At 42.5% G+C, this 27,539-nt stretch overlaps 1 protein-coding gene across 7 annotated transcripts in view; it reads left to right on the top strand.

Moving 5' to 3' along the window:
- Positions 1-27,280, top strand: part of LOC113897029 (alpha-2-macroglobulin receptor-associated protein-like) — a 62,919-nt gene extending 35,639 nt beyond the window's left edge. For 4 of the 7 annotated variants that reach the window (XM_027549237.1, XM_027549236.1, XM_027549233.1 and 1 more), the window contains 5 exons: positions 4,157-4,306; positions 7,332-7,469; positions 9,269-9,408; positions 24,383-25,057; positions 25,154-27,280. In XM_027549237.1, the coding sequence (XP_027405038.1) occupies positions 24,915-25,057; positions 25,154-25,682 (672 nt within the window). In that variant the 5' untranslated portion in view covers positions 4,157-4,306; positions 7,332-7,469; positions 9,269-9,408; positions 24,383-24,914 and the 3' untranslated portion in view covers positions 25,683-27,280. Of the gene's footprint in view, positions 1-3,739; positions 3,763-4,156; positions 4,317-7,331; positions 7,470-9,268; positions 9,409-24,382; positions 25,058-25,153 lie in introns of those variants that run through there. The other 3 variants (XM_027549239.1, XM_027549234.1, XM_027549235.1) reach the window with 3 other exon arrangements.
- The last annotated feature ends 259 nt before the right edge of the window (positions 27,281-27,539 follow it).

Here is a 27,539-nt window from a genome sequence, read left to right as displayed (position 1 = left end):
CATCTCGGCATCCTTGCCCAGTACCTAAGGGAGTCTGGAACAACTCCTGCAAGCTTGCCCTTCGCAGGGCGCACACACATGGGTGGGCTTTCCCCACGCGGCTGTCTCCTCTGCCCCAGAGACCCCTCAGGGGCCTGGGAAACCCGAAGTATTTTCCAGCGCTCAAACTCGGCACTCCTGTTCTATTTCAGTTCAGTCCCAGGGGCACGGACCCAAGGATAATAAACAATGCTGCTTATTAGAGATACAAACGGGCACAGAAAAGAACCACACAGAAAAGCAAACGCAGAAAGCATTTTAACAAGTGGCCAGACATTCAGAATTGCCATTGAAATTGACTTGTAATGTACAACAGAAGGGATTTCTCTGAAAGACACTGAAGTTCGAGGAATATAGGTTTGTCAAAGCGTGATGATTGATGGAGCAGTTTGTATTTACTTAGTTTTTCTCTGGAAATCAGGCAGAGCTGCTGCTACCTGCGGATGCCTCTCTACAGGAACCTCCTTCTTCCTCCCTCTCCCCCCACCCCTTCCCCTCTCTTAGATCGCTAGCTTCATAAAAAAAAGGGAGGGGTCTTTCAGGTGTCCCTATACTTTGGTACCGTTATTTCAGATCCCACAAGAACAGAAAAGACTACCTTCTCTTTAGGCAGTGACAACACGGGCTTTGGGAGGAGATGTCATTGTTTAACAGGAATGGTCAGATAATTCAGAGATACCAAAAAAAAAAAAAAAATCCACTTTTTCTCCTTTTTTAAAAAATAGAAATGTAGATACCTTTTGAGTCTGACCTTCAGAGTTGGGGGTTGGGGGAAGGCTGAAGATTCCTCCTGGGGAGCGGGTGAAACCAATTTTTACCCTGCAATGGCCTCAGGAAAGGGCCTCCCATATGCTCTGAACACCCCCCCTTACAATGTCAGAAAAATATTCCTGCCTCCAATATTGGCAAGAGGCTACTGTGACAGGCGGTGCTGCTTTAAATAGGAAGAAGACCACAGGGTGAAAGGAGTCTCAACCTTTCTACCCATCAGACTACCTGCCATCCTGTCCCCAAAGGCCCAGCACTGGCAAAGCAGACTATAAGGAAAAATTTGATTTTGAGCAGGGTGGGAAATGAATCCATGCATGTTCCAGAAACAAGCCACCATTGGATTCTCAGGAGCTGGGTTACCCCGGAATAGGTCTCCCCAATCCAGCTGCTGAAGTGTTATTGTCTGAGCATCTCTGCCTTCTATGACTCAGTCTTTTGTTGACCCTTTTCTATGACCCATAGACTTTTGTTGTGGTGGTGATAGTGGTGGTGGTTCAGGTAATGTTGGAAGAAACCTCAGAGGTGTTTTCATCCAATTCTCCTGGGCAGCTCTCCTTAGGGTTGTGTTAAGGGGAGGGTCTAGTCTCTCCAGGGCCAGCCCTGCACCCACATAAAACTCTCAGCCTAGGAGACTGGACTGGGGCTAACCCTGGCTGGGCCTTGAATTTCATCCCCTGTGCCAACCAATGACAACTCTTTTTGTCAGGAAATCATCATGGTGCCAACTGCACCCAAAGAAGAGCCTAAACTATCTTTTCCCACCTCCCCCCACCCACCCCCTTAAGCTGATGGCCTTCCCAGAGTGTTGATGTATTTTTGTTTCCTAATTTAATTCCTGTATTATTTTAGAACTTTTTCAGCTGTGTCTGGCCCTTTCCACCTACCCTTTAGTTGACAACTTTTAGCAAGGGTCTCTGATGAACTCAAGCTTAAGAGACCTCCTTTGCAAAGTGTGTAGCTGAGTTTTAAAAGGTGCCTCGGTCACTTTGGAGGGGGAGGTGAGCCCTGCTCTGTCCTCCCCATAGTTTTCCAAATCAACTGGCCTGTACCTTATAATTTTACAGATGAGGAAACAAAGGCTCAGAGAAGGTAGTTGACTTCCTAAGAGCACACAGTGAGCTGAGAGCAGAGTCTGCATTATACTCCAAGATTCTTGATTTTGAAGTCCGTTTGCTCAGTTTTGAGGGTTTGTGATCGCTAAAGTAAACTACTGTTCAGGAAGCATCAACTTCGTGCCAGACCACGTGCATGCCAGACACTTTATGTAAGTCATCACTACAGCAGTTCTGAAGAGCATCATTAGCCCCAATAAAAATTTTAAAATCAAATTATGAAAGTAATAATATGCATAAATCAAAATACAAAGGGACATAAAATGAAAGTAAAAGTCTCCCACTCTATTCTTCCCTCCTGCCCAGAATACCACTGACCTTTTTTGTCCTTTAGTGACTCTCTTCCATATCGGGCAGACCTTATCATTACTTTATGAAGAAGAAGCCAGCTCACATTAGGTGGGCTGGCTGGGGCTACCTGTCCCCAGGCTCAGCACTTCCATTCTTCTGCATTAGCTCAGGTGAGTGGGGAGAAAATGGAAGTGAAGAAAGCCAGAGATAAAAAGAAAGGTCAGGTTAGAGTTAATATCACCCCTTCCTTTCTTCTCTTCCTGCCCCATCTAGGCACTTACTCACGCTACAGTTTTTCAGGAGACCAAACCATGGCTCTCTCGGTGCAGATATCCTGAGGTTCATCTGTGACAGCAATTGGACCCGCAGCTCTCCTCAGGCCCCGGTCACCTGAGTACTGCCTCCAAAGTGCTGCCCCTACCCTGTACTAGCTCCAGGACTGGAGCAGATGTCCTGGGCTTGAGACTTTCCTGAACAACTCTGAGAGTTGTTCTGAGGCTAAAATGAGAGGCAGGGAAAAGACTCTGTAAACTTGAAATCTTTCCATGTAAATAGAGCAGCTGCCTTTCAAAGACCTGGATAGGAACCCTGCGCCCTACTCCTGTAGAACAGTGGATTTTTAGGGATCTAAGGGTTTGCATTTTGTCTGTGTTCTGTCTGTATGTAGGGGCAGGGCTACAAGTGTGTTTTAAAGTAGAAACGGCTGTTTTTTAATCCCTGAAAGATGACAACACTGAGTCTTTGGTATCTGGGTGGATTTCTTTCTACTGGAGAATAGATACAGCCAAGCTGTTGAGGGTAGGAGGAGGCAGTTGCCTTGCTTGGGGTGCACAGTGGAGTGGTAAGAGGTGTGGCTGAAAGGATGCTTCAGCTGGTCCCCGTGGGTAGGTGTCTTCCTGCAAAGGCTGACCTGAGATTGTTCAGGGGCAGGAAGGGTGGTGAAGCTGAACACTGCCGGGTGCGGGGTCGGGGGGAGGAGACGCGGGGTGGGGGTCATTTCATTTGTTTGTTATTATTTCTTGAGAGGAAGGGGAGGGCTATTAGAGAATGAATTTAATAAGTCTTGCAGGAAGCTAGTCTTGTCTTTGAGGCTCCTTCATTCTGGAAGAATCTTTAGAAACATCCTCAACTGAGGGGCCTCCAAGTGACAGCAAATGATAAGCTAGGGCCCCGGTCTCCTAAGCTTTGCAGAGGAAGAGCAGCTGGGGTTGGGCTGGTGCCTCTGAAAAGCCCTTTTAGAAACTTGCCCAGAGTCCAGTAACATGCCCAGATCTGAGATGAGATGGAGGGAGACTGTGAGCATCAGGGAAGAAGAAACGGTTTTAAAATGAATGAAGCGGGCCGGGGAGTGGGCTGGTTCCAGAGAGAAACCATGAAAGGAGTGAAAGTTAGATTTTCGGGGAGGCCCAGCCAGCTGCATAGCCTGCTTTCAATGCCTGTGTCAGGACAAAGGATGCTGCGCCCCCTGGTGGCAGACTGGCGGTCGGCGCCCGCGCACTGCGGCGGAGACCGGCGACCAGACCCAAGTACCAGCTGAAAAAGTCGGCGGGTCAGATGCCTTTTCTTCTGTTTGCTAAGGGAGTTGAAGTTGAAATAGCCTTTGCTTTCTCAACTCTGCAGTCTAAATAGAGACGTTGGTGTAAAGTGAGCGGGTTTTGTAATTCTGGCATGCAATTTAGGCCGACAGGACAATGCCTGTTTAGAAGAAACCTAGTGGGGTGGGAATTGCCCTGGCTGGGAGAAAAGATCGGCATTTAAGCGCAGAGCTGGTCTGAGGAGAGTCTTTAAAAATTTAAGAACCTCCCTTTCTCAGTTTTAACACAAAAGGGGCTACAGTAAGATGTTTTAAAATTCTTTTGCTGGGATTTATGAGATAATCGTTACTCTTTTGCCAGAGCCTTGCACATTTGACATTTTTATTATTGTTTTCTATTTATATGCAGGTGCAAATGTTAGGTTTCAGCATCCTGAGTTCCCTGATTCTGAGCAAAGATTTGTGTGGCTCCTTTCCTTTAAAAATGTAAAGAAAACCCTCCCTTCATCGCAGAAGCCATCGTCTCCACCTTTTGTGGAGCCTCCTGCAAAAAGCCGCAGTGAGTGCAGGTCTTTAGTCTCTGCTCTGTTTCTTTTAAAAATAAAGTATGAAAGTGTTGTGCTGGAAATTATGCTGCTAAGTGTTACATGTGGTAGGTGTGAATGTATGTTTCAATAGTTCCAGGCACAAGACCAAAAACTTCCCCAGAATTAGCAGAATTTTCAGCTATAATCTGGCTAACATTTCAGCGAATAGGTACAAAGGCCTGTTTGGGAGCACGCCACCTCCAAGGAGCTGTAGAGTTGAGTTTCCACTGACATATTGAGCCGTCCCTTGTATGGTCAGGTGATGTTCAGTGGGATCAGCCCCAGGAAGAGTTTTGTGGTGGCTGCGAGTTCCCTCTCCTAAAACCTGCAGATCGAGTCTCTGCGTAGTCAGTTGTACCCCCAGGGCAATTCTTCTTGCTCTGCACTTGAAGTCTTATCACAACAGAATGGGTACATTTTTTTGTTTTTGAGTTTAAGAAACTGATTATAGTGCTTTCAAGGATCAGTTGAGTAGCGACCTTAGTAGGCAGAGCTTCAGGGAGTATGTAGTCAGCGTGGATAGTGTCCCTAGGCCATATGCTTCCCGGGAGGAGCAGGGCTGCCTCTCTGAGAGGAACTGGGACGAAGAACAGAGCCCACACAACACGGTGGATGGCGGCTGCTGAGCACAGGGCTGGTGCTTTGACCTGGAGCACTGTGCCTTCAGTTCTCTAAAGTGAAAGCGTGAAAATGAAAGTGTTAGTCACTCAGTTGTGTCCGACTCTTTGCAACCCTGTGGACTGTAGCCCGCCAGGCTCCTCTGTCCAGGGGATTCTCCAGAATACTGGAGTGGGTAGGCATTCCCTCTTCCAGAGATCGTCTCAATCCAGGGATCGAACCTGGATCTCCTGCATTGTAGGTGGAGTCTTTACTATCTGAGCCACCAAGGAAGCCCGAACAACTGTATCCTGGACTGAACTGTGTTGGGTCCGCTCCACAATTTCATATGTGGAAGCTCTAACCCCCAGGGCCTCAGAATCTGACTGTATTTGGAAATAGAACCTTTAAAAATTGTTATTCAATTAAAAGGTCAGTATGGTGGGCTCCCATCCAAGGTGACTGGTGTCTGTATAAGCAGAGGAGATCAGGATGCAGGCAAGTACAGAGGGAAGACCCTGTGAAGATATAGGGAGAGGGTGCTCATCATTGAGAAGGAAATGTCAAGACTGAGGCCTTAGAAGAGCCATCCTGCTGACACCTTGATCTCAGCTGCATAGCCTTGAGAATTGTGAGAAGATAAACTTCTGTCATTGAAGTCACTCAGTCTGTGGACTTTGTCACGGTAGCCCTAGCGAACTAACGCAAGCGGCTTCTCAGCACCGGCCAGTTCTGTGTTCCATTTGGGGAAGAAAACCTAGAGCATCAAATTTTTCTAGTTTTTGAGAGAGGTTAAGAGTCTTTTGCTCTTTAAATGTTGGCAGCAGGGCTGATGGCTTCACAGACAAGCAATCTGTGTAGTCCCATGAGACTGGTACTCAGAAGGGCCTCGGTGCTTGGTGTCACGTGAAATTATTCAACGTTGAACAAGGGGTTTGCATTTTCACATTGCACCAGACCCCACAAACTATGGAACCAGTCCAAACATGAAGTTTAAATAAAATTGAAGCATGGTTAATTAAGAGTGTAGGGGCTGAAACAAAATATGTCTGAGGCTGGATGCAGCGTGGGACACAAGTTTAAACTTTTTGTTGCTAAATAGATTATGACTTCCCATTCCCCCAAGCCCCTGGGAAGGAATTTGTGGAGCCCAGAGGTTTCTGGGGGTGGGAAGAACAGTACACATAACTCCCCAGGTGTGATTCCCTGAGATTCTAAATACATGAGCTGCTGCTGCTGCTGCTAAGTCACTTCAGTCGTGTCCGACTCTGTGTGACCCCAGAGACGGCAGCCCACCAGGCTCCCCCGTCCCTGGGATTCTCCAGGCAAGAACACTGGAGTGGGTTGCCATTTCCTTCTCCAATGCATGAAAGTGAAAAGTGAAAGTGAAGTTGCTTAGTCGTGTCTGACTCCTAGCGACCCCATGGACTGCAGCCTACCTGGCTCCTCCGCCCATGGGATTTTCCAGGCAAGAGTACTGGAGTGGGGTGCCATTGCCTTCTCTAGAATACATGAGCTAGTGTGACTCTAACAACATCAATAACAACAACACAACTTTTTTTTTTTCAGGGATGAGTTATCAGAACCTCAAAATAAGAATATGTTGAGAAGAGGTCCAAGAGGAGGAATTAAGTGTTTGGTTTAGGGTGAAGAGCCAGGCTGGCCCTGTGTATGCCTGATGCTGGAAGCTCTCCCAGAGCCTTGCACCCGGGCACCTAGTTGGGCTCTGGGAAACTGGAACTGAGTATGTGCCCCACTGTGACCTCCATGACTCTGAGGGGTAGTCCAGCTCCCTGGACAAGCAACGTGGAGACACGACAGTGACAGGAGGAGAGGGACTGGCTAGACCACAGTTTTCTGCCCACAGTTGGGGAGCAGGACTCTTTCTCCTTTGGGCTGAGCCAGTCTCAAGGTTCTTGAGAGGTTTCCAGTTGGGTTAGGAGGGCTGAGCTGCGAGGGAATCTGGGCTGCCTGTTTCAAGGTGGGCCTAAGCCCGCGACTTGTGATTCCTGAGGGTCGTGGTGCACACCATGCTGGTTGACTCTCATTTGGAAGGGAAAATTTTGCCCCTGTGGAAATGAACATCAGTCATCAGGGAGCAGAGTCCCAGGGATATTATGGAGAGATCCTGTTTTTAAGGCTCTGCACTGATTTACAGAAGCTCACTGAAAATATTATAGTGGAATGTTCAGTCAGGAGGTCTGCTTTTCTGGTTCTATTTCTGCCCAGTACTGGCTAACTGGAGAGTGTAAATTTTAAAAGAAATAATTTCATATGCACATTTATGCAAACTCCCTCAGGGGAATGAGTGAAAGACTGTTTGAGACACTCTGAATTTTTTGGAAGAAAGCTGCTGTATAAATTAATATGGAGTTTTGTTTTTTTTTCCCCCCATCCCAGGTCTGCAAGACAGAACTGGAAAGAACTCCTCCCATCACTCATGGGAGAAAATGAAGCTCTCTACTGGCCTCTATCAGAGAAGCTAAAAATTTCCCTTTTTCCTGCAAGTGTCCCAAACCCCATGACTCTTATTTCCAGGTCAGAGACTAAGATTTTATTTTTATTATTCTTTATACTTGGCTTATGGAGAGTGCCCAAATGGCATTGTGATGGACTAATGATTATAAGCCTTCTCTGGGCAAGGCCAGGCCTTGGGTGTGAGAGGAAGTTCTATCAAACCTACTCGGCGATTTGCCCAAAGTCACCTGCTACATTCTTCTGACAAACAGCACCCTCCTCCATCCTGGAGTTGGCGAGCAGAGTCCTCCTCTGGACTGAACCCGTCCCAGGATTCTTAAGGGGTTGAGGTAGTGATCCAAAATCTAAGAGAACTGGAATTCGGTATGTGGCATTTCTGATTTCATTCCTAAATGGTAGTTCCCTTCAGCGTGTGGAATATAAGAAACCTCACTAAAATTTTTAACTTAAAAGGCCACTGGGTTAAGACAGATGAAAATTATGTCCATATGAAAACTTGTCCACAAATGTTCACAGCAGCGTTATTCATAATAGGCAAAAAGGAGAAACAGTTCAGACAGCCACCAACTAAATAAATGGATAAACAACTTGTGGTTTATCCTTACAATGGAATACCATTTGGCAAAAAAAAGGAATGAAATATTGACACATATTAAAACATGGATGAGCCTTTAAAACATTATGTTAATTGAAAAAGCCAGTCACAAAGGAACAATTAGTACATGATTCTATTCATATGAAATTCTTAGACTAGGCAAATCTAGAGAGAAGAAAATAACTAGTGGTCACCAAGGGGAATAGGTCAGAGTGCAGGCACTGGAAGATGACAGTTGAGTGGTTCAGAGTTTTTGTTGGGGGAGTGATGGAAATGTTCTAAAATTAATTGTGGTGAAGGTTGAACAACTCTGTGAATATACCAAAAAACAGTGAATTTTGCACTTTAAATGGGTAAATTGCATGATGTATAAATTGTGTCTCAATAAAGGTTTTAACCTTTTTTTTTTTTTAAAGATACTCTAAAAAAGACCATTGGGTTATGTCTTTTACTGAAGCTTATTGCCTTGAGATAGATATGAAAGTGTTAGTTGCTCAGTCATGTCTGACTATTTGCCACACCATGGACTGTAGCCCACCAGGCTTCTCTGTCCATGGGATTCTCCAGGCAAGAATACTGGAGTGGGTATAAAATCCAGGGGATCTTCCCAACCCATGGATTGAACCCAGGTCTTCTGCATTGCAGGTGGATTCTTTACCATCTGAGCCAGCAGGGAAGCCTTGGGATAGATATGTCTAGGCTTAAAAACAGATTGTATGAACCAAGAAAAGTGAGAATGTGAAAACTGATTTTTATCTTAGGTAGAGATACTGATTTGAAGAACTACACATAGCCACAATACCTGTAACAGTTTCAAACTGCTAAATTTTTTTTCTAAGCCTGAAATCATTAATATGTCTGTAAACAATGATGGGAAGTGGCTTTGTCTTTTTTGTCTTTTCCCTATTATTTTCTCTTTCTTAACTAATAGCACCCCAGCGTTCTCTTGAGGAACCACCCACCTCATTTGCAGTCCGGGTGGTTTGCATGTTGCCAACCCTATGTTTTAGGCTTTATGACTCTGACCTGATCAGGTAGCAGATTCTACCCAGTGTATTGGTGCTGAATCACATCAGCTCTTCTGAATCCACTGGTAAATTTTCAGGAATTTTGTGAGCCAGTTGTTAAATATCATCACTGTTAAAAATTAAAGTATATGAATATATAATTAAATAAATTATATTTAAAACAAAGTGAATAGGTCCTCAAAACTCACCACTTTCTAATTATTTCAATTCCTTACTCTATTATCTATGCTCTTAAGGCTTTTTACATCTCTTGGATCTGGATGGTGGAAGTACTATAGAGTGCTCTGCTATTGTGCATCCTTTCCCAATGCCAAGTTCAGTGACTTCCAGTTGACGGCTTGAAAGTGGACATGGTGGCAATATTTACACCACAGAGGTAGGCAAATACTGTATATAAGGGTTTTTCCTTTTTTGTCAAGGAGATTGTTAAACGGTTACTAGCTCGAGTGGGTTGAATGGTGTCCTGGCAACAGTTGTCTACATCTTAGTCCCAGGAACTTGTGAATATGATCTTATTTGGAGTAGGACTCTACAGGTGAAATTAAGGTTCTTGACATGAGATCACCCTGGATGATCCCAGAAGGCCCTAAATATAATCACGTGTGTTCTTACTTGGAGGGAGATGAACACAAAAGCACAGAGGAGAGACGCAGATCTAAGGAGGAGGCAAGATGGTCATTGAAGCAGAGATCTGAGTAAAGCTGCTACAAGCCAAGGAAACCTGGAGCTACCAGAAGCTGGAAGAGATAAGAAACAGAATCTCTACTAGAATCTCTGAAGGGAGAACAGACCTGGTGACATCTTGATTTTGGATTACTGACCTCCAGAAATGAGAAAGTAAATTCCTCTTTTTGTAAGCCACCCAGTCTGTGGTGATTGCTTCTGGCTGCCACAGGAAGCTAAGGGCCCATCCAACCACCGCAGCACTACCGCATGGCCCGGTGATGGGCATGTGAGCCACGCTGAGACAACGGGAGGTCAGCTCCTATTGCAAAAGAAATATACCCCTTCTACAAGAGGTTGCTAAGTGGTTCAGTCTTTGCCAGAATATTTGCCAAAGAAGGAGAATAGCACAGAAAGTGGTAAAATTGGGATGCAGAAACAGAAAGAAGAGAGAGAGTCAGAACCCAGATAATGTTATTTGAGAAGCTGAATCTATTCTACTACTGAATTTTTAAAATTCTATGAACAAATTACTTTCTTTTCTTTCTAAACCAAGTTCTTAACCAGTTGTTGTTCAGTCACTCAGTTGTGTCCAGTTCTTTGTGACCCCATGGACTGCAGCATGCCAGGCTCCCCTGTTCCTCACTGTCTCCCAGAGCTTGGTCAAACTCATGTCCATTGAGTCAATGACGTCATCCAACCATCTCATCCTCTGCTGCCGCCTTCTCCTCCTGCCCTCAATCTTTCCCAGCATCAGGATCTTTTCTAATGAGTTGGCTTGACCAATATAGACATGTTAATTTTCACAGCACAGATAGGATTGTAAATACATAAAATTACTATCATTTCATTAGTTACTATTGAAATCAAGCATAACTATATGTCAAACAGTGAACAATCTGAGATCTATCTGAACAAAGCATGCTTATTTGTTCCACTGATAATTACTGAGCCAAACATGTCTCATTCTACTCAGGACAGATATCCATCTATGTAAGAGCTAACAATTTATTTGCCTGTAAGGAGTTCAGTGTAACCCACATTAATGAGATTACCAGCAGGATTAACTTTCCATTTTATAGTTCATATTTTTCCAGACAGTACTAAATTCATGTAATTTCATTATTCTTCCTAAAGAGAATTTGTTTAATGCACAGCTAAAATATTTTAACTTGTTTATGAGATTACATTTAAGTACATTCACAGATCATAAAAAACTCTTTTGGAGTTTTTAGGTTGGGAAAATGTTCTTATAGTTATTTCCAAATGATGTTGTACCTTTGGTAATTTTGTACATTTCAGCAATTTTCACTTTCCATTATCCTTAGTAATTTTTTAATGTGGGCAAGCACATTTCTGAAAGGAGCATGCCAGAGAAAATCCTAGGGACAGATATACCATACTGAACTATTTTTAAAGTAAAACCTTTTTATCTTCAGCTTTTCTATCACTAAACCATTTTTCCAGTTCAAGAGTTTTAAAATTAATTCCCCACCCCCCATAATCCTATCTCTTACCTCTACTTTCAAATACCTTTGTCTTTTGATGAGCGCATTTTGGATGAATTCCCAGTCAACTTTCAAAATTTAATTAAACTCAGCTAAGTTTAACTCAGCTTTAACAGATAGTTTTTTAATAGCTGATTAACTGGGAGCCCATCTTTAGGAATTCTAAGAAAAAAAGGTTGGTGAATGTTGCATCTTGATAAAAGTTCTAATACTGATGTTACTAGCATCAATAAACAAATGCCTGCTTGTGTTGATTTAAAAAGACAATAAACTTTCAAGTGCAAGTATCCAACTAATACATTATTCCGAGTATTTTATATTTGCTAGTAGCATTACTTATCAAAAAGAGACTTTGAGTATTTTCAAGTCAAAAACCCCACAAAAACCAACAACCACATAGGGAATAAGAGATTGTACTGAGGACATATACATTAATCAGTCATTAACAATTCAAGCCTACTCTTCTAGGATAATTCTTCTTCTGTACAAAAATGTAGCCACTACTGGGGAGAGATGGATTGGGATTTGGGGGTTAGTAGACACAAACTGTTATTTATAGAATGGATAAACAAGATCCTGTTGTATACTCGGGGAACTGTATTCAATACTCTGTGAAAAACCATAATGGACAAGAATATGAACAAGAATGCGTGGAGGGATGTGTGTGTATCTGAATCACCTTGCTGTACAGCAGAAATTAACGCAACAGTGTGAAATCAACTATACTTCCATAAAAAAATTTTTTTTAAAAATAGCGACCAAAATTTTGGAGGTGATTAGGTTCACTATCAACTTAGAATTACAAGGAACCATGGGGAAATTAAAACTACAGCTTTCAGAGTCCCCATTTTTACAGCCCCCTAGAAGCCTAAAATAAAAATTGGAAACACATCAAATTGAGCAAAAACAGAAGTAAACAGTCTCAAAATAAGTGTTTAGAAAGCTACTAAATAATTAAATATTACTCATTCTTGATAACCCTGGCTATGGAGAATTCAAACAAGTTTGCTTTTTTCCTAAAGCTAAAAAGAAACTCACCGCCAAAGTTGAAATACAAGGAACCGGAAAAAATCAGTGATTTGTTCCCTGATGGCAACTTTATGCCAGAGATACGAGAGTTTCTTTACACGGAATTGTTTTCTTCCTGTGGAAAACATCGATAGGAATCTAGGTGAATGGATATAATTAAGTAGTTGTGTGGCTCTAAAATGCTTCCCCCCCACATCAAATGCCCCAGCGTTTTCCCAGGAACCAGAAGAGAGGAACAGCCTTCAGAAGAGTTAGGCCCTCGAGATATTTCCAAACTGCCTGGGGGAAGGCTTGGACCAACTACAATAGGGAACCATCCTGCCTTGGACACGAGTCTAAATTGATGACCTAATACGTCTTTTCCAACTCTGACTGCCACAGTTTTATGAGCATCAAGAACTGGGCATCTGCCATAGTCAACAAACAGAGCTTCTCAAGAGCTTATACATCCCCAGAAACTCAAATACACCAAAAACCTGGGAGCACAGTCTCCCAAGGCTCGGGGTGCCACCTCTAGCTTTCCAGGTATTAAATGGAAATACTTCTCTGGTAGGATGATTCTTAAAGGAAAGGAAGTATGTATCACTCTCCATGTTACCATGGTTTAAAAGCTCTAAGCCAGAGCAGACCCAATTGCTGAGAAACATGAAGAATAGCTTAAGGGTCCCTCTTTCTCAGGTGGTGGTGATTCAGTCGCTAAGTTGTGTCCAATTCCTACACAGTTGTGTAGCCCGCCAGGCTCCTCTGGCCATGGAATTTTCCAGGCAGGGATACCGAAATGGATTGCCATTTCCTCCTCTAGGGGATCTTCCTGCTCCAGGGTCTTAAACCTGGGTCACCTGCACTGGGGGTGGATCCTTTACTAACTGAGCCACCGGGGAATCCCTCTTTCTCAGGGCTCCCCCTCCAAAGCCCTGTACTTAATTTTGTATTTGTACTTTTGCATTCTTTTGGTGGAGTCCCCTTAATTAATAAGCTGTAGACCCTTCCCCATCCTTACAAATGGCATCGAATCATCACTTGATATGAGTGTGAAAATTAAACACAAAGTCCTCTTCATCTTTTACGGCTATTCTTTACCCCTGGCAAGTCACTATTGACCATGAGGCCTCTTGGTTTGAGTCTCTGGTCCTCAGTTGTCCTCTCAGCCACAACAGTGGTTCAAAATCCGACTGCCTTTAAGCTTATTCTCTTTAGCTCCTTCGTGAAATAACCCTCCACTGTGGGCTAATTATTGCAATGGCTTACAGACTCTAAAGGCCAGAAGGTTTTCCATGCATGGTCCTCCTTTCGGTTAAGCTGCATCACTGTTCCAACATCAGCTAAGTTTTGTTTTCTGTTCAAGTTGAAGGATGTGGACTAGGCTTCCACACTTTTCAACAGGCTCTCTTGGCTCAAGAGACCAAGCCACAGAAACATTTACTTTTTTTTTCTGATTACAAAAGTAACAGCATGTATATAATATACATCCATAAATAACTTGAAACGTTGTAATATATAGCACAGAAAGTGAAAATCTTTCCTAATCCCACACAGCTGAGAAAACCAGTTAACATTTTTTTTTCAAGGCATATATTAACATTTTATTTATTATTTTACAAAACTGGGATTGTATTCTCAACTTTGAAGCTTGCTATTTTCCACCTAGCAATATGTCTTAGACATATTTCCCTGCCAGTCTGTAAAGAGTGATCTTCCTTTTAATCTTCTTTTTAATGGCTCCATGGTATTGTATTGTGTGGCTGAACCAAACTTTGCTGAACCAATTGCCTGTTAATGCACATTTGGGCCCTTTCCAGTTTTCCCTGTAACACAGATTCTTGCAAGCATCATTTTACACTTACATCTTTGAGCAGTTGTAGGAGTATTTCTCTATGATGAATTCCCAGAGGGTGAATTATTATCAGGTCAAAGGGTATGAGCACTTCATTTTTAATAGCTATTGCCAAATTGCCCTCCAATAATTTTATACCAATTTACACCCCAAACTACACTGTAAGGAGGAGCCTGCTCCCCCCACCCCTTAGCAACACTAAAATCGGGCAATTTAGAGATGTCTGATGTGAGTTAGGAGTTAAGAGATTCAGCCTGTGGAGTTTTCTCCCTTTGTGAACCGCTAACAAAGACATCAAAAGTCTCCCCCTTTCCTTGATGAGCCCTCTGCTCTCTGAGCCAATACCCAGACAGACATCTAGCTAAGATGAGAAGCAAAAATTCTAACACCTGATCCTTGTGCCTAGCTGGATTAGAGATGATTCGCAGTGAATGTATAAGCAAATGTGTTAGTTCTATAATGCTTAATAACTTAATCATGAAAGAAATATAAAGAGCGATCTTGACTTGGGCAGTACTGTTTTAATGTAAACAGCACATTTAATCTTATAGTATCAGAAAACTTACCTCTGCACAATTCCTGGAATTCACCCCTATGTTTAGTGAAGCAAAGTCATTTGAAGAATCTGTTCTTTAAAGGTATGTGATAAGTGACTCTGAGTCAGGCCATTTAAGAAGAGCTCCATTTGCCAACACCCAGTCTAAAGGAGCTCATTTTGAGGATTACTATGGTTTATGTGTCCAGAATTAGGGCCATTGGGCACTAGACTGGGAAGAAACTTCAGGATTTATCCAGTCAACAGATTTTGAAACTCTAGCTCTACAAAGCCTTGATGTTTCTTCTTGGAGACACAAGTTGACAGAGGAGTAAGGTGGAAGGTCTTAAAGGTTCATGGGATTCTAACCCTAATTCCACAGGAGCCCCACTTCCATCTGCTTCATATGGTGGGCTACACAGCATGTTATCTGGAGCAAGCCAATCCCTTCCTTTCCTCATCGATAAAATAGACTTGAGAGCAGAGCATGTTAAGAGTGGTGAAGATGAAATTAAATAATACTATGCATGTAACAGGCTTCCCTGGTGGCTTAGACAGTAAAGAATTTGCCTGCAATGCAGGAGACTTGGTTTGATCCCTGGGTTAGCCCAGTGCCCTGCACATCCCAAGAACTCAATAAATGTTTACTAATTTATTATGTATGATCTTCCTTTGAAAATGGATTCTGCTACTAAAACATACACTTTGAAACCACCCATTTATTTGTTAGTCTTTCAAACAAGGTGACTCTTTCAGATGGAGTAGTGTTAAATTTAATTTCCAAGTTCTAATCCAGTGATCCTACTCTAAGACCCCGGTCCACTTTCATGGAGACTGCTGGAGGCGCTGAGAATGATCAGCCTCCCACATACCAGGTGGTTCCACTCACGAACCAACCAGCTAAGATGACAGCTCCTCTATCTGCATTCCTATTGATTCATAGAAGAAATACCAATGTACGGAAAAAATGGTTTTCCTTGCCTTGTGGGAGAAGGTCCCTGCAGGTTCACCATGAGAAATGATCATGAAGGTTGCAAAATGTTAAAAATATTACCAAGTTGCCGTTCTTTCATGACTGTGAGGACAATGGAAAGGAGTTCTGAAAGGGACACTTAAACCTTCTAAGTTTGGCTGAAGTTTCCCTTCTTGGCCAGATGTTTTTAAAAGGAAGAACTCAGTCAACAAATGTACAGTCTTATCAAGCATCTTCTTAGGAAAGCTTGTCTTTGTGTAGGGGAAGCTTTCCTAATGAATCACAGACGTGAGGCTGGAGGGGGAGATCATTTTCCTCTTTGAATGGTCCAACACAAGACCAAAACCCAGGGAGTAAGGAGCAAAACCTTCCAAACTGTGTATCTTTTCTACCCAAGAACGCCTTCCATGCCCCTCACTGCTGCTGTGGGAGAGCCAGACGTGGGTTTGGGAGGGGCTTCTCTGTGTCAGGGCCATTTGGGGTCTGTGCTAGACTTAGAAACAAGCAGACATAAAAGCTGTAGAATTAAGGGTTGAAAACAGCATTTAATGAAACCCCTCCCTCCAGACGCTCTTGATCAAAGTCTCTCCTAAGACAACCGATCTACAGTTGCATACATAAAACTTTGGCAACACTCTGTCCTCATGGTTTTCAACAGAGGTTTTTAGACCTCTGAAACTGGGCATCGTCCCAGAATTGAGATCCAGCTGCATTACGCATACCAGAAGACACACCAGCACAGCCGAAGCCTGTGCAACCACTTTCTTTTAACCTCGTGTCTGCGAAAAATTACTTTCCAAAAAAATAAGTGAAACCCGATGTCTTCTCCGGGTGGTTATTTTTGCGCCTATGAAGTCAATAAAACTCTCCAGATTTATTAGACAGCCCTGCTGCGGGAGACAAGACCACTTCCTATTCCCCAGCAGAAATGTGTGCCATTCCTTTCTGTAACCTTCTGACCACAGATTTTCGTTTTATTCATTTCTTTTATTTTTTCCCAGAAAATTTGTCAAAACCTTCTAAGATAAGTGGCTTGGCCTGCACTAAAATCCCAAATTCTGGCATCCAAAAGTGACAAAATGAACACATTTCAGGCTCCTCTAGCTTTTCTTCTTTCCTTCCTATTTTAGAGAGACCCCCATTTCTTTTCGTCAGAAACAGCAAGGGGTTTGGCTGTCTTTCCTTCAACCTCTCTAAACACCGAATGTAACACCTACCAAGTTACACTCCTGTGGGCACCATGGTCCCACACTCCATGATCACCATGGAATGATGACCATGATAATGACAACTGGAATCGGTTCTATTTACTGAGCCCCTACTGTATATGCTGGGGTTCTCCTGTATGGAGATTCAAAAATGTAGAGGATGATATACATTCTTCCCAGAGCTTAGCATTTACTTGGAGAAATAAACATGTAAACAAGTATAAGTCATTTAGTGGGACAGATTTCTTAATAAACATTATGGGATATAAAGACTAGCACATGGAAAGGTAATGATGGGTTTCTCAGAGGAGATGACTCTTGAGCTGTGTGTTTAAAGATGAGTTGGAGTTTATCAGATAAACTTAGGGTAAGGCACGTCATACAGAGAGGCTACCAACTGCTGAGGACCAGAGCTGTGAAATAGCATGCTACATGTGCAACCTAAGATGTTCTGTGCAATGGGAATGAAGGTCAAAATGTTGTAAACAACCCGTGTTCATGCATGAATGTGGGTAGGCTTTTTAGGAGAAGAGGAACTACTGAACAGGATAAAGATTTGGAGCAATTGTGATAGATGTTCCGCAGAGAGAGCACAAGGGGTTGAGTGCTATCCAGGAGCAAAATGAAGAGAGCCTGAACCAAGCCAGTGTGATGGTAATGAGGATGAAGATTTAAGAGTGATAGCAAAATGGAAGACGTTAAAAGGTCGTAGAATGAAGATTCCCACTCCAGGATGACTATTAAGCAGTTGTATTTCATTATTTAACAGTGAAAATTACTTCCAAAATACTTTTAATATTAAATTATTGACTCACTACATTTCTTTCTCCATCTACTTCCAAAAATGATTTGCAGTAGGAAAGAGATTGTAGCAGCAGCCAGGACCACCATGTGTGACTATGTAACCTTGGCCATCTACAAACTGATGAAGAGCATTTGTAGGGAATCATCTTTAGTTCAGTTATTCTGAATATCATTTAAAGAAATTCATACCAGCACTATCTTGACTAGTTTGAATTTTGATTATCCTCCTGTTAATATGAAACATTTATCTCAACTTAATTGGTACTTCCTTGGATGATAACTTCTAATTCACTTACTCATATTTTCAGGGAACTGAGAGAGAAGGTGGGGCTTCCCAGGTGGCTCAGTGGTAAAGAAACTGCCTGCCAATGCAGGAGACAAGAGATATGAGTGTGGTCCCTGGGTTGGAAAGACCCTTTTGGAGAAGGAAATGTCAACCCACTCCAGTATTCTTGCCTGGAGAATCCCATGGATAGAGGAGCCTGGCGGGCTACAGTACATGGGGTCATAAAGAGCTGGACATGGCTAAGTGTGCATGCGTGCACACAAACACATGTGAGAGAGAGAGAGAGAAGGTGTTCTTGGCTACACCTACTCATTTGGTTTTGGCAAAGGAAAGAAGCTGAAGTGCAGCATTTGGGGAATCAGATGACTCTTAATTTGTTCCCTATGAAACTAAGACACACCTAAGCTCAGTTTTCCCAACTGTATAATGGACCAGCATTAATGTCTATCTCATAGTTTTGATGTAAAAATTAAATGAGCCAATGAATAGCAAGTACTTGGCACATAGTAAGGTGACAGGTCTTAGTACTCTCTATGCTGTGCTGGTGGAGAAGGCAATGACACCCCATTCCAGTACTCTTGCCTGGAAATCCCATAGACGGAGGAGCCTGGTAGGCTTCAGTCCATGGGGTCACTAAGAGTTGGGCACGACTGAGAGACTTCACTTTCACTTTTCACTTTCATGCATTGGAGAAGGAAATGGCAACCCACTCCAGTGTTCTTGCCTGGAGAATCCCAGGGACGGGGGAGCCTGGTGGACTGCCATCTATGGGGTCGCACAGAGTCGGACACGACTGAAGTGACTTAGCAGCAGCAGCAGCAGAGTGGGTTGCAGTTTCCTCCTCCAATAGATCTTCCCAACCCAGGGATGGAACTCATGTCTCCTCCTTTGGCAGGCAGATTCTTTACCATTAAGCCACCTGGGAAGCCTGCTTGAAATATACTCCTTATAATTTTCTTGTTTTATAGAAAAGGAAACTTAAGCTCTTTGAGGGCGTTCATTTATCTTTGTATTTCCAGTCCATAGAGTAGCATCCGCCTCAAAACACCCAAGTGTCTTGCTAACAGGGATTGCATAATAACTTGTCCAAAGTCAAACATCTAGTAAAGAGCATGATTAGTATTCATACCTATGTCTGCATAATTCCAAGGCTGGTGCTCTTTTAATAATTTCCCAGTTTTATGGTATAAAAAAGGACATGGAAGCTGACTGAAGTGCTGCTTTATACCTTTGTTTACTACTAGTTTTCAAATTATTTAATTGTCATCCTTTAGGGTTCTCAGTATGTGCTGGGCTGGCCAAAAAATTCATTCAGGTTTTTCCATAAGATGTTACAGAAAAACCCAAATGAACTTTTTAGCTAACCCAATAGTTTCCATTCATATCATTTAAAGGTTATTTCCAGAGCATTTCTACATGGGTCAAGATCATGGTTTGTATTTTTTGCTTGAGTCCTATTTCCAGTTTTTAATGCTCTCCAGGTAAGTTTCACCTACTAGAATCTACAAGAGACACTTCAGCCTTAACATCTCCAAGCCAAAGCTCACCTACCAGCTGCCCCTCTTCCTTCTCCAAAGTTTACCCTCCAGAAACCCTGCTTTCCCTTTTGTTTTGGTAGATGACATGTTCTTCCACCCAGGCACTCCAGTTAAGATTTTAGATTCAATCTTTACCCCTCCTATTTTCCTTACTCAGCTGGTCACCAAGTTCTATTGTTTCTACCTCAAAAAAGATATTTTCAGATCTGGCTTTCCCTTTTCATCTCAGCTGCTACTGTCTAATTCAGTACAGTGGTCCCTCCATACCTGTAGGGGACTGGTTGCAGCCCCTGGCCCCTGCCAGAATACTAAGCTCCAAGGATGCTCAAGACCTTTACATAAATGACATAGTATTTGCATATAACCTACACAGATCCTCACATATACTTTAGATCTAGATTGTGAAGTGAAGTCACTCAGTCGTGTCCAACTCTTTGTGACCCCATGGACTGTATATCAGGCTCCTCTGTCCATGGGATTTTTCAGGCAAGAGTGCTGGAGTGGATTGCCATTTCCTTCTCCAGGGGATCTTCCTGACACAGGAATTGAACCCGGGTCTTCCACATTGCAGGCAGACGCTTACCGTCTGAGCCACCAGGGAAGCCCGTCTCTAATTTACTTATACCTATACAATGTAAATGTTATGTAAATAGTTGTAAATACAAAGTAAAGCTGTGTAAATTGTTGCTGGCAAATTCAAGATTTGCATTTTGAAACTTTATGGAATTTCATATTTCAAATATAATCTATGGATACAGAGGGCTGACTGTATTTCACCATCTTTTGCCTGAAGAGTTTGGACAGCTTCCAAATTGACTTTCTTACCCTCAGTACTTTCACTCACCAGCCTTTTGAAGGCAAGATGATCTTTCTCTAACTTGGAACAGATCGGACACTCTCCATCTCTAAAAGCTTGGGCAGTGGCCCTCACCTTCAGTTTAAGAGGTTATACTCACTCCTGTGTAATTATTTTATTTAAAACTGAGCCCAGTCAGATTTTCCTGCCACTCTGCTCATGTGTCCTTGGCGTTAGCTCTCCTGAACCGCTTGCTCTTCCATAAATGCTGAACGCACCGTGGGACTGCCTTTCTTCCAACTGCTTCCTCTGCCCAGAATGACCTTCTCCCTTTTGGCCCTGAAAACTCCTGCTCATTCCTTAAGACTCAACCCAATATCACATCCAGGGTGAGGCTCTTTTCACATCTCCCAGCTGACTCGAGGAAAATTAATTTTCCTTTGCATTCAACAAAACACTTCCAACATTTTTATTAAAATTAGTTCTTTATGTATTAATGATCCATGGAAACTCAAGGGCAAGGACTACTTAATTCATTGATGTAAGCTTTATCCCAACATAAGCCTAGTTAAGGTTTTATTTATTTTTTTCTGTTTAAGGAAAAAGACCACATTGTTTGTTTGTTTTAATAAATGATTAATAGTGTAATTGGACTTCCCTGGGGGCTCAGCCAGTAAAGAATTGACCTGCAATGCAGAAAATGTGCAGGAGACACAGGTTTGATCTGTGGGTTGGGAAGATCCTTTGGAGAAGGAAATGGCAACCCATTCCAATATTCTTGCCTGGGAAATCCCATGGACAGAGGAGCCTGGTGGGCTACAGTCCATGGGGTCACAAAGAGTCAGACATGACTGAGCGACTAACACACACACATCCATGAACAAATCTACTTTATAAATACATAACCTCCCTCCAGGCACAACTTTGCTTAATAACAGAGGTAAAGAACAGCTATGACTAGGACAGATTGGCCTCAGGATCATATGAAATAGAAATCCATTAAAGCCAGATCACTCCTAATAGTGAGGTTTCTTTCGACTTGAAGGCTTTCCTACCCTGCTATGGGCCACCCTCAACATAGGAGGTTTTAAATGTTTTATAACTTTTCTTAGAGTTCTATCCATCTCTTTGTTTAAAACAAATTTTCCTCAGTCCTTTCCAATCCACCAGAGGACCAACATTTTCTTGAAGTTATAGATTGCCTATAATCACTGAAACCTTTATCTTTTCCTCCTCTGTATGTCAACTTTGTAAATGAGTTTTTCTTTTCTGTTGTAGGAGAAAACACTAGTGTAAAGAACCATATACTAAAAATATCAAAGTTCCTGCTTCTTAGGGTATATAGTCTATAAATTCCTCTTGAAAGGTATTTAGTGGTGTATAGGATTGTTGAAATGAAAGTCAGATCTCACTGGATAAGGAGTCAGAGACTCTAGGTTCTAGTTCTAGCCTACTTGAGTCACTTGAGTGATAGTTGGGCAAGTCACTTAAAACACCAGGTTGCAAATTTGGAGCACCTAGGCCAGGCTTGGACCACAGAAGTGTGTTGCTTAACCCTTATAGTGCTTGAATGAGGTGACATTTAATTGGGAGATTCCACATAAGAATGTAGGTTTATATTTTCTCTCGAGAAATCAGATCTGGCCACAGGGGTCCAAGATTTCTACTCATTTTGTACTAGCAGAGCCCCTGAGCCCTTTAACATGGCATGGGCTCTCCAGGGCCCCCGTGACTTCATCATTTTCTACTGGCCTTTAGTCTGCTCTACACAGAGGCAAATACTGATTTCTGTTTGTCCATGCACTTGTACTCAGGGTGATATCAAAAACATTTCATTACTAAGGCATGGGGCTCACCCATCAGAATGGATTACCTTTGTGCTAGGTACAACATCCCAGGGATGCCCTGCTCTCCCTAGCTGCTTGATTGTTGGGGGAGGTTCAAGAGCTCCTAGGGCAAGGGGCAAGGGTGGCATCACTGAGTGGGCTGAGAGGCTGAGAGCAGTCTCCAGATGCCAAATAGTATAAGGACTTTGCTGACCTCAGGAGCACATCTCCTGAATTTAAGCTCTGCTTGATCTGTTGTTTTCTCAGATAGATATATTCCTGTACCCATGTCTCTTATTGAAAGCAAGTAAATGAAAGAAAACTAGATTTTTTAAAAAAGGCAGCATGGTTTTTCTTGCCCTTGACTGACTTGTTCATTTACCAACTGGCCGCTACAGCATATGAGTTTGATTTCCTGGTACTAACCAATCTACAAACTCTTTTCCAGCCTAAGCATAAGGAACCTCTAATTTTATCCATTTTATAAATGGAGTGAAAATTTTGCAAAACATCTTGAAGAATTTTGCAAATCATTGTACAGAGTTTATATAAGGTCTAAAACACTATTTGAAATAACAAATCACCAATAAATTATCTCCATTTTCTTATTGGGCTTTTCAATTTTAAAAGTACTCTGATGTTCTTTCTTTTTTCTTTTTTAATTTAGCCGTGGCTATTTTTCAAATGGAATTAATGACCAAAAGCTAGCCTCATTCTCTAATTACAGTAAGAGACACTAGACAGGAGTCGTTCCAGACACTGACCCATCTTGGCTCAGGGAGAGGCTCTGGGCAGTTTTACTATGTGCTGGCTTAGTACCTGGGGCCAGGAAACATCTGTTAGAACATGCGGTCCAGCGGGTGCTCTGCTTAATTATAAAATGGCATTTCAGAGTCCCTTTGAGTTGGCTGGCCTTAGCTTCTAATGCTATACGATCAAGCAAAATGCAATTCTTGACGTTCTATTAACAGAATATCCAAACTGAGTATTGCAATGCTTTAAGAAGAGTAAAAAAGTTAAACTTTTGCCCTTGGGGAAAAGGTATGGGGAAAAACGAAAAAGAAGTGATTTCTAAAAGCAATTGAGAAGCTTAGATCTGAATGGGTATTCCTTCGATAGGCAATGGGGGAGCTGAGGTAGGAATGACTCACGCTTCTAGAATGAACTGTTTATATAGTGCTTCCTCCTCTTCATTCCCTGTTTGGAAGGTCAAGGACAATGACAACTGAGAAGAAAAGAGAGAACTGGAGAAGAGTGAGTGAATGCTGGGAGCATCCAGAGTCCTTCACCTTGACTGAGACGACACACTTCTGAACTGAGTTTATCAATCAGTTATGGCCCAGGACTTAGGGTTAAAATTTGGAACACATACCCTTGGGAATTCTTCCTAATGACATGAAACTCTTATTAGTCCTTATGAGAACTTACCTTCCCAAATCCTCTTATACAGTGATGATAGAACAGAGCCTATTGTCAGCAATGTCTGCTGGAGTACCTTTTGTCTCATAGCTTGTTGTAATCACTTCCAGACCAGGGTATATTTATGATTTACATAATGTTATAGAAGAAGAGGTCTTAAGGGTTTTTTTCCTCCAAACCTTTCTGAATTATTATTTTAGACTCATTGCCAGGTTTTTTTTTTTTTTAAAGGAGGAAGTTGATGAACTTTTAAACATGTCATTACATGCTCTGAAATAGCAACTCTTTGTTCTTGTAGAGTTTCTTGTGGAAATTTTAGGACTGTGTGAATGAGTGAGTGTGTGTGTGTGTGTGTGTGTGTGTTTAGAAACAGGTAGAAAAGGAAATGGGTGAAAAGGAACACTTGAGGTTCACTGATAAAATTAAACACATATTGTGTGTTTCTGTTAGAAGAAAAGTTGGCAGATTTGGGAGAATCTTACAGAACATTTGGAGTAGGTTTTGGAATGGCAGCTCTATGCTCGCTTTTCATCATGTTTCAGTAATTAGGGGTGGGAGCTGAAGGGTTAAGCCCTAAAGCAAGAAAACATCTCTAGTTCAGAAAACAAAGGGAAACTTGCATATTTCTGAAGATGACATCGGATCAGCCTGTGGATTTCAAGCAATTATGCGATATTATGATCCCCACTGAGCATGCATTAGTTGGAATATTGTTCTTTCTATTTCTCCATATCCCGGGGTTGTACACTGAAAGAGCCCTGTTCAACTTTGCATGTCAGAATTTTGAAGGAAAAATTATAGTAAAATATGTTTAAAACAGTGGGGCCTTATGTGAGTGAACACAACATTTTCCAAGGCTTTCAAAAATCCTTCTGTTAAAAATATGGTTTTTATTTTGTTTCTTTCTTATACATTTTTTTTTTCTTTTCAGTCAAGCTTTTACCTCCCCTCCTTCCTGGAGAAAATCAGAGAGAAGTTTCCAAGGATATCCATAACAGCCTACATTTAGGGCCTGGGGATGTACAATGGATTTGTTTTAAATGAGACACCCCACGTGGAAAATAAACAAGTGAGAAAAGTTCATCTGTGGATATAACTCTAGTTCCAACAACTGTGGTGACAGTCACACTGTCTGAGTAAATGTCCCCCAGAGTCATCTTGAGAGCAAAATGATAATTAATTGAGGTTTCTGTGAGTTGAAAGATGGGTTGTTCATAAAGGGGAGGAGCTTTTCTAGACCTCGAGAAACTGAAGACTCAGCTCCTGGGCTGTTCTAAAAGGTCAAGTGTCTTTTAAAAATGGAATTAATTAAAAACAAAATAAAACAAAAAGCAGGCACGGCATAGTATACAGATTAGGAATGATGGTGAATGAATTTGATATCTATTTTATTCCATGACATTCTTTCTCCGAAAGGAGAGAAGTAATTTGTTTGATCAGTTAGGGAAAGCATTTCGCTGTTAATGATGAGATCCTGCCGCTGGATTGCTGGGGCTCATAGGGTGATTTCTCAAAGTCACCAGGGACCCAGGCTCTTTCTAGCTCTCTGCCCTTTCATCCTGCGGCTAAGGTGTCCCTCTAGTCATTGTATGTTCTCTCCAAGCATGAAAGAGGAGAGGGTAGAGAAAGGTAGGGTAGGAAAGAGGAAAGGGTAGAGAAAGGTAGGGTAGGAAAGAGGAAAGGGTAGAGAAAGGTAGGGTAGGAAAGAGGAAAGTGTAGAGAAAGGTAGGGTAGGAAAGGCTCTCGAAGAAAGCCACGAGAACGCCATCAGGCCAGTGGACCTAAGTGGCGTGCAGGCGGAAGCGCTGGCGAGCAGGCATGCGGAGCTGAAGGACCGGCTGCGGAGCATCGGCCAGGGCTTCGACCGGCTGCACAGGGTCAGCCACCAGGGCTACGGCGCCGAGACGGCGTTCACGGAGCCCCGGGTGCTGGACCTCTGGGACATGGCCAAGTCAGCCAACTTCACCGAGAAGGAGCTGGAGTCCTTCCGGGAGGAGCTCAAGCACTTTGAAGTTAAAATTGAAAAGCACAACCATTACCAGAAGCAGCTAGAAATTTCTCACCGGAAGCTGAAGCACGTGGAGAGCTTTGGGGACCAGGAGCACGTCACCCGCAACAAGGAGCGCTACGCCATGCTGGAGGAGAAGACCAAGGAGCTGGGCTACAAGGTGAAGAAGCACACGCAGGACCTGTCCAGCCGCATCTCCAGGGCCCGCCACAACGAGCTCTGAGGCCACAGCGAGCTCCGAGGCCCCGCAGCGCAGCCAGCCGCACGGAGGAGGCGGCGGCAGCCTGGGGTTCCCGAAGAGGGCCCCAGGCCCTCAGGGCTCACTTGTCTGCCAGCAGAACCTCAGGGAAGGCGGGGAGGGGACCGGCCAGGAGGGGCCGTAGCCGAAGGGCGGACAGACTGCCGCGGGTGCCCCGGGGCCGGGAGGAGGAGCTCCACGAGCCCGCGCCCCCTGCCTGACAGCCAGCTGCCCCCATGTCAGCTGCTCATGGAGTGCTGGCCGCCATGCTACAAGGCCACGGTTTGCGTTGAAATCCTATGACTGCCACTGGAAATGCCATGTACAGAAGTCCTTACACATACGTGACAGTATTTAATTAAACCTCGAGGTCACAGCTGTAAAAAAAGAAAAGAAAAGAAAGAGGAAAGGGTAAGGCAAAAAGGAAAGCCCTCCTACCCTGATTAATTCCCTTTAAGGAGCTTCCACAGAAGCACATCGGAACATTTCCACTTACAATTCAGTGGCCAAACCTTTGTCACAAGGCTGTACCTAGCTTCAAGGGAACCTAGGAGATGTGGTCTTTTAGGAAGAAACATTACTCTCCTAAATGAAATCAGGATTCTATTACGGTAATAAGGGACGAGCAGGTATTAGATGTGAAACTTGAGGTTTCTATCATACTCATATAAAGTATCCTTAATGCCAGTATAATCTAAGAATTACTGATGCTTCTGTTTGAATTATATGGTGCTTTAGGCATTAGCTTAACAACCCAATTTTGCACTGAATTGTCTCAGTGCACATGGCCAAATTGAATTCTTTTATACATCTCTGATCTGTTTCTCCACTATTAGTGAAGTTTAAGCTACATAAGTTTGGGGGTACATAGCTAAGGAGCAGAAAATTCCATTACTCTTGAGCCTTCAAATTTAGCAAATAGTTTCTTGTCTAGAAATTATATTGAGAAATGATTGCATCTTCTGCAATCTTTTTCTTCCCCATACTACTGAAGCTTAAATTTCCTACATTATAAAAAGGTGAACATTTTAGAAAATTTGTGGGTTCATAATTGGAGAAAAAGAAGAAAATAGGAAGACTGGCACCAACTTGACACTATTTCCTGCATGGTTGATTATTCTGTGAATTTCTTCACTCCCCTCTTAAAATTCTACCAATTAAAGATTCACTTTGGTTCCCAGGCATCCCTTTCTAAAAATGTCGGTTTATAAAAAGAGATAAAGTTATTAGTCATTCAAAAATCAGTGCCAATTACTTTAATCAGATTGCTTTCTTATTGGCTATGATACAATTTCACTTAATGGGAGGTATTTATTTATCTAGTTTATTTATCTTGAAAAATAATATGCACTGGTGGCAAAAAATTCAATCTGAACAAATAAATATACTGTGTAAACAAGTCTCCCTTTCACCCCAGATTCCAGGATTCATTTCCTTGGTGATGGAACAATTACTAAACATTTCTTGTGAGCATCATCTAGAGACATATTCTGCATGGAGAAGCATACCTAGGTATAAACACACATATACATATGCATATATATGCAATGCAAATATATAAAAATCCTTTTGTTTTACCCAAATGATCAAATATTTGTGTATATTATTTTGTAACTTTAAATTAAAAAAAAACATTATTGAAGAATATTTTTTTTAATCAGCATATATACCTAGTACATTAGAAAAACTCTGCTAAAATAGGAGTTTTTAGGAAGGGAAGTAATTCTGTATTTATGGAGCATGGAGCATTTGACTTTAATATTTTATTGTGAAATAACCGTGTCCTGGGGTCTATGAAGGAAAACGTTAAAAGAAAGAAGAAGAATGGACTGGCCTGGAATC

The sequence above is a fragment of the Bos indicus x Bos taurus genome, chromosome 8 (assembly GCF_003369695.1).
Source record: "Bos indicus x Bos taurus breed Angus x Brahman F1 hybrid chromosome 8, Bos_hybrid_MaternalHap_v2.0, whole genome shotgun sequence".
NCBI lineage: Eukaryota > Metazoa > Chordata > Mammalia > Artiodactyla > Bovidae > Bos > Bos indicus x Bos taurus.
The sequence above is the reverse complement of the archived record's forward strand: the minus strand, read 5'-3'. Positions and strand labels throughout refer to the sequence as shown.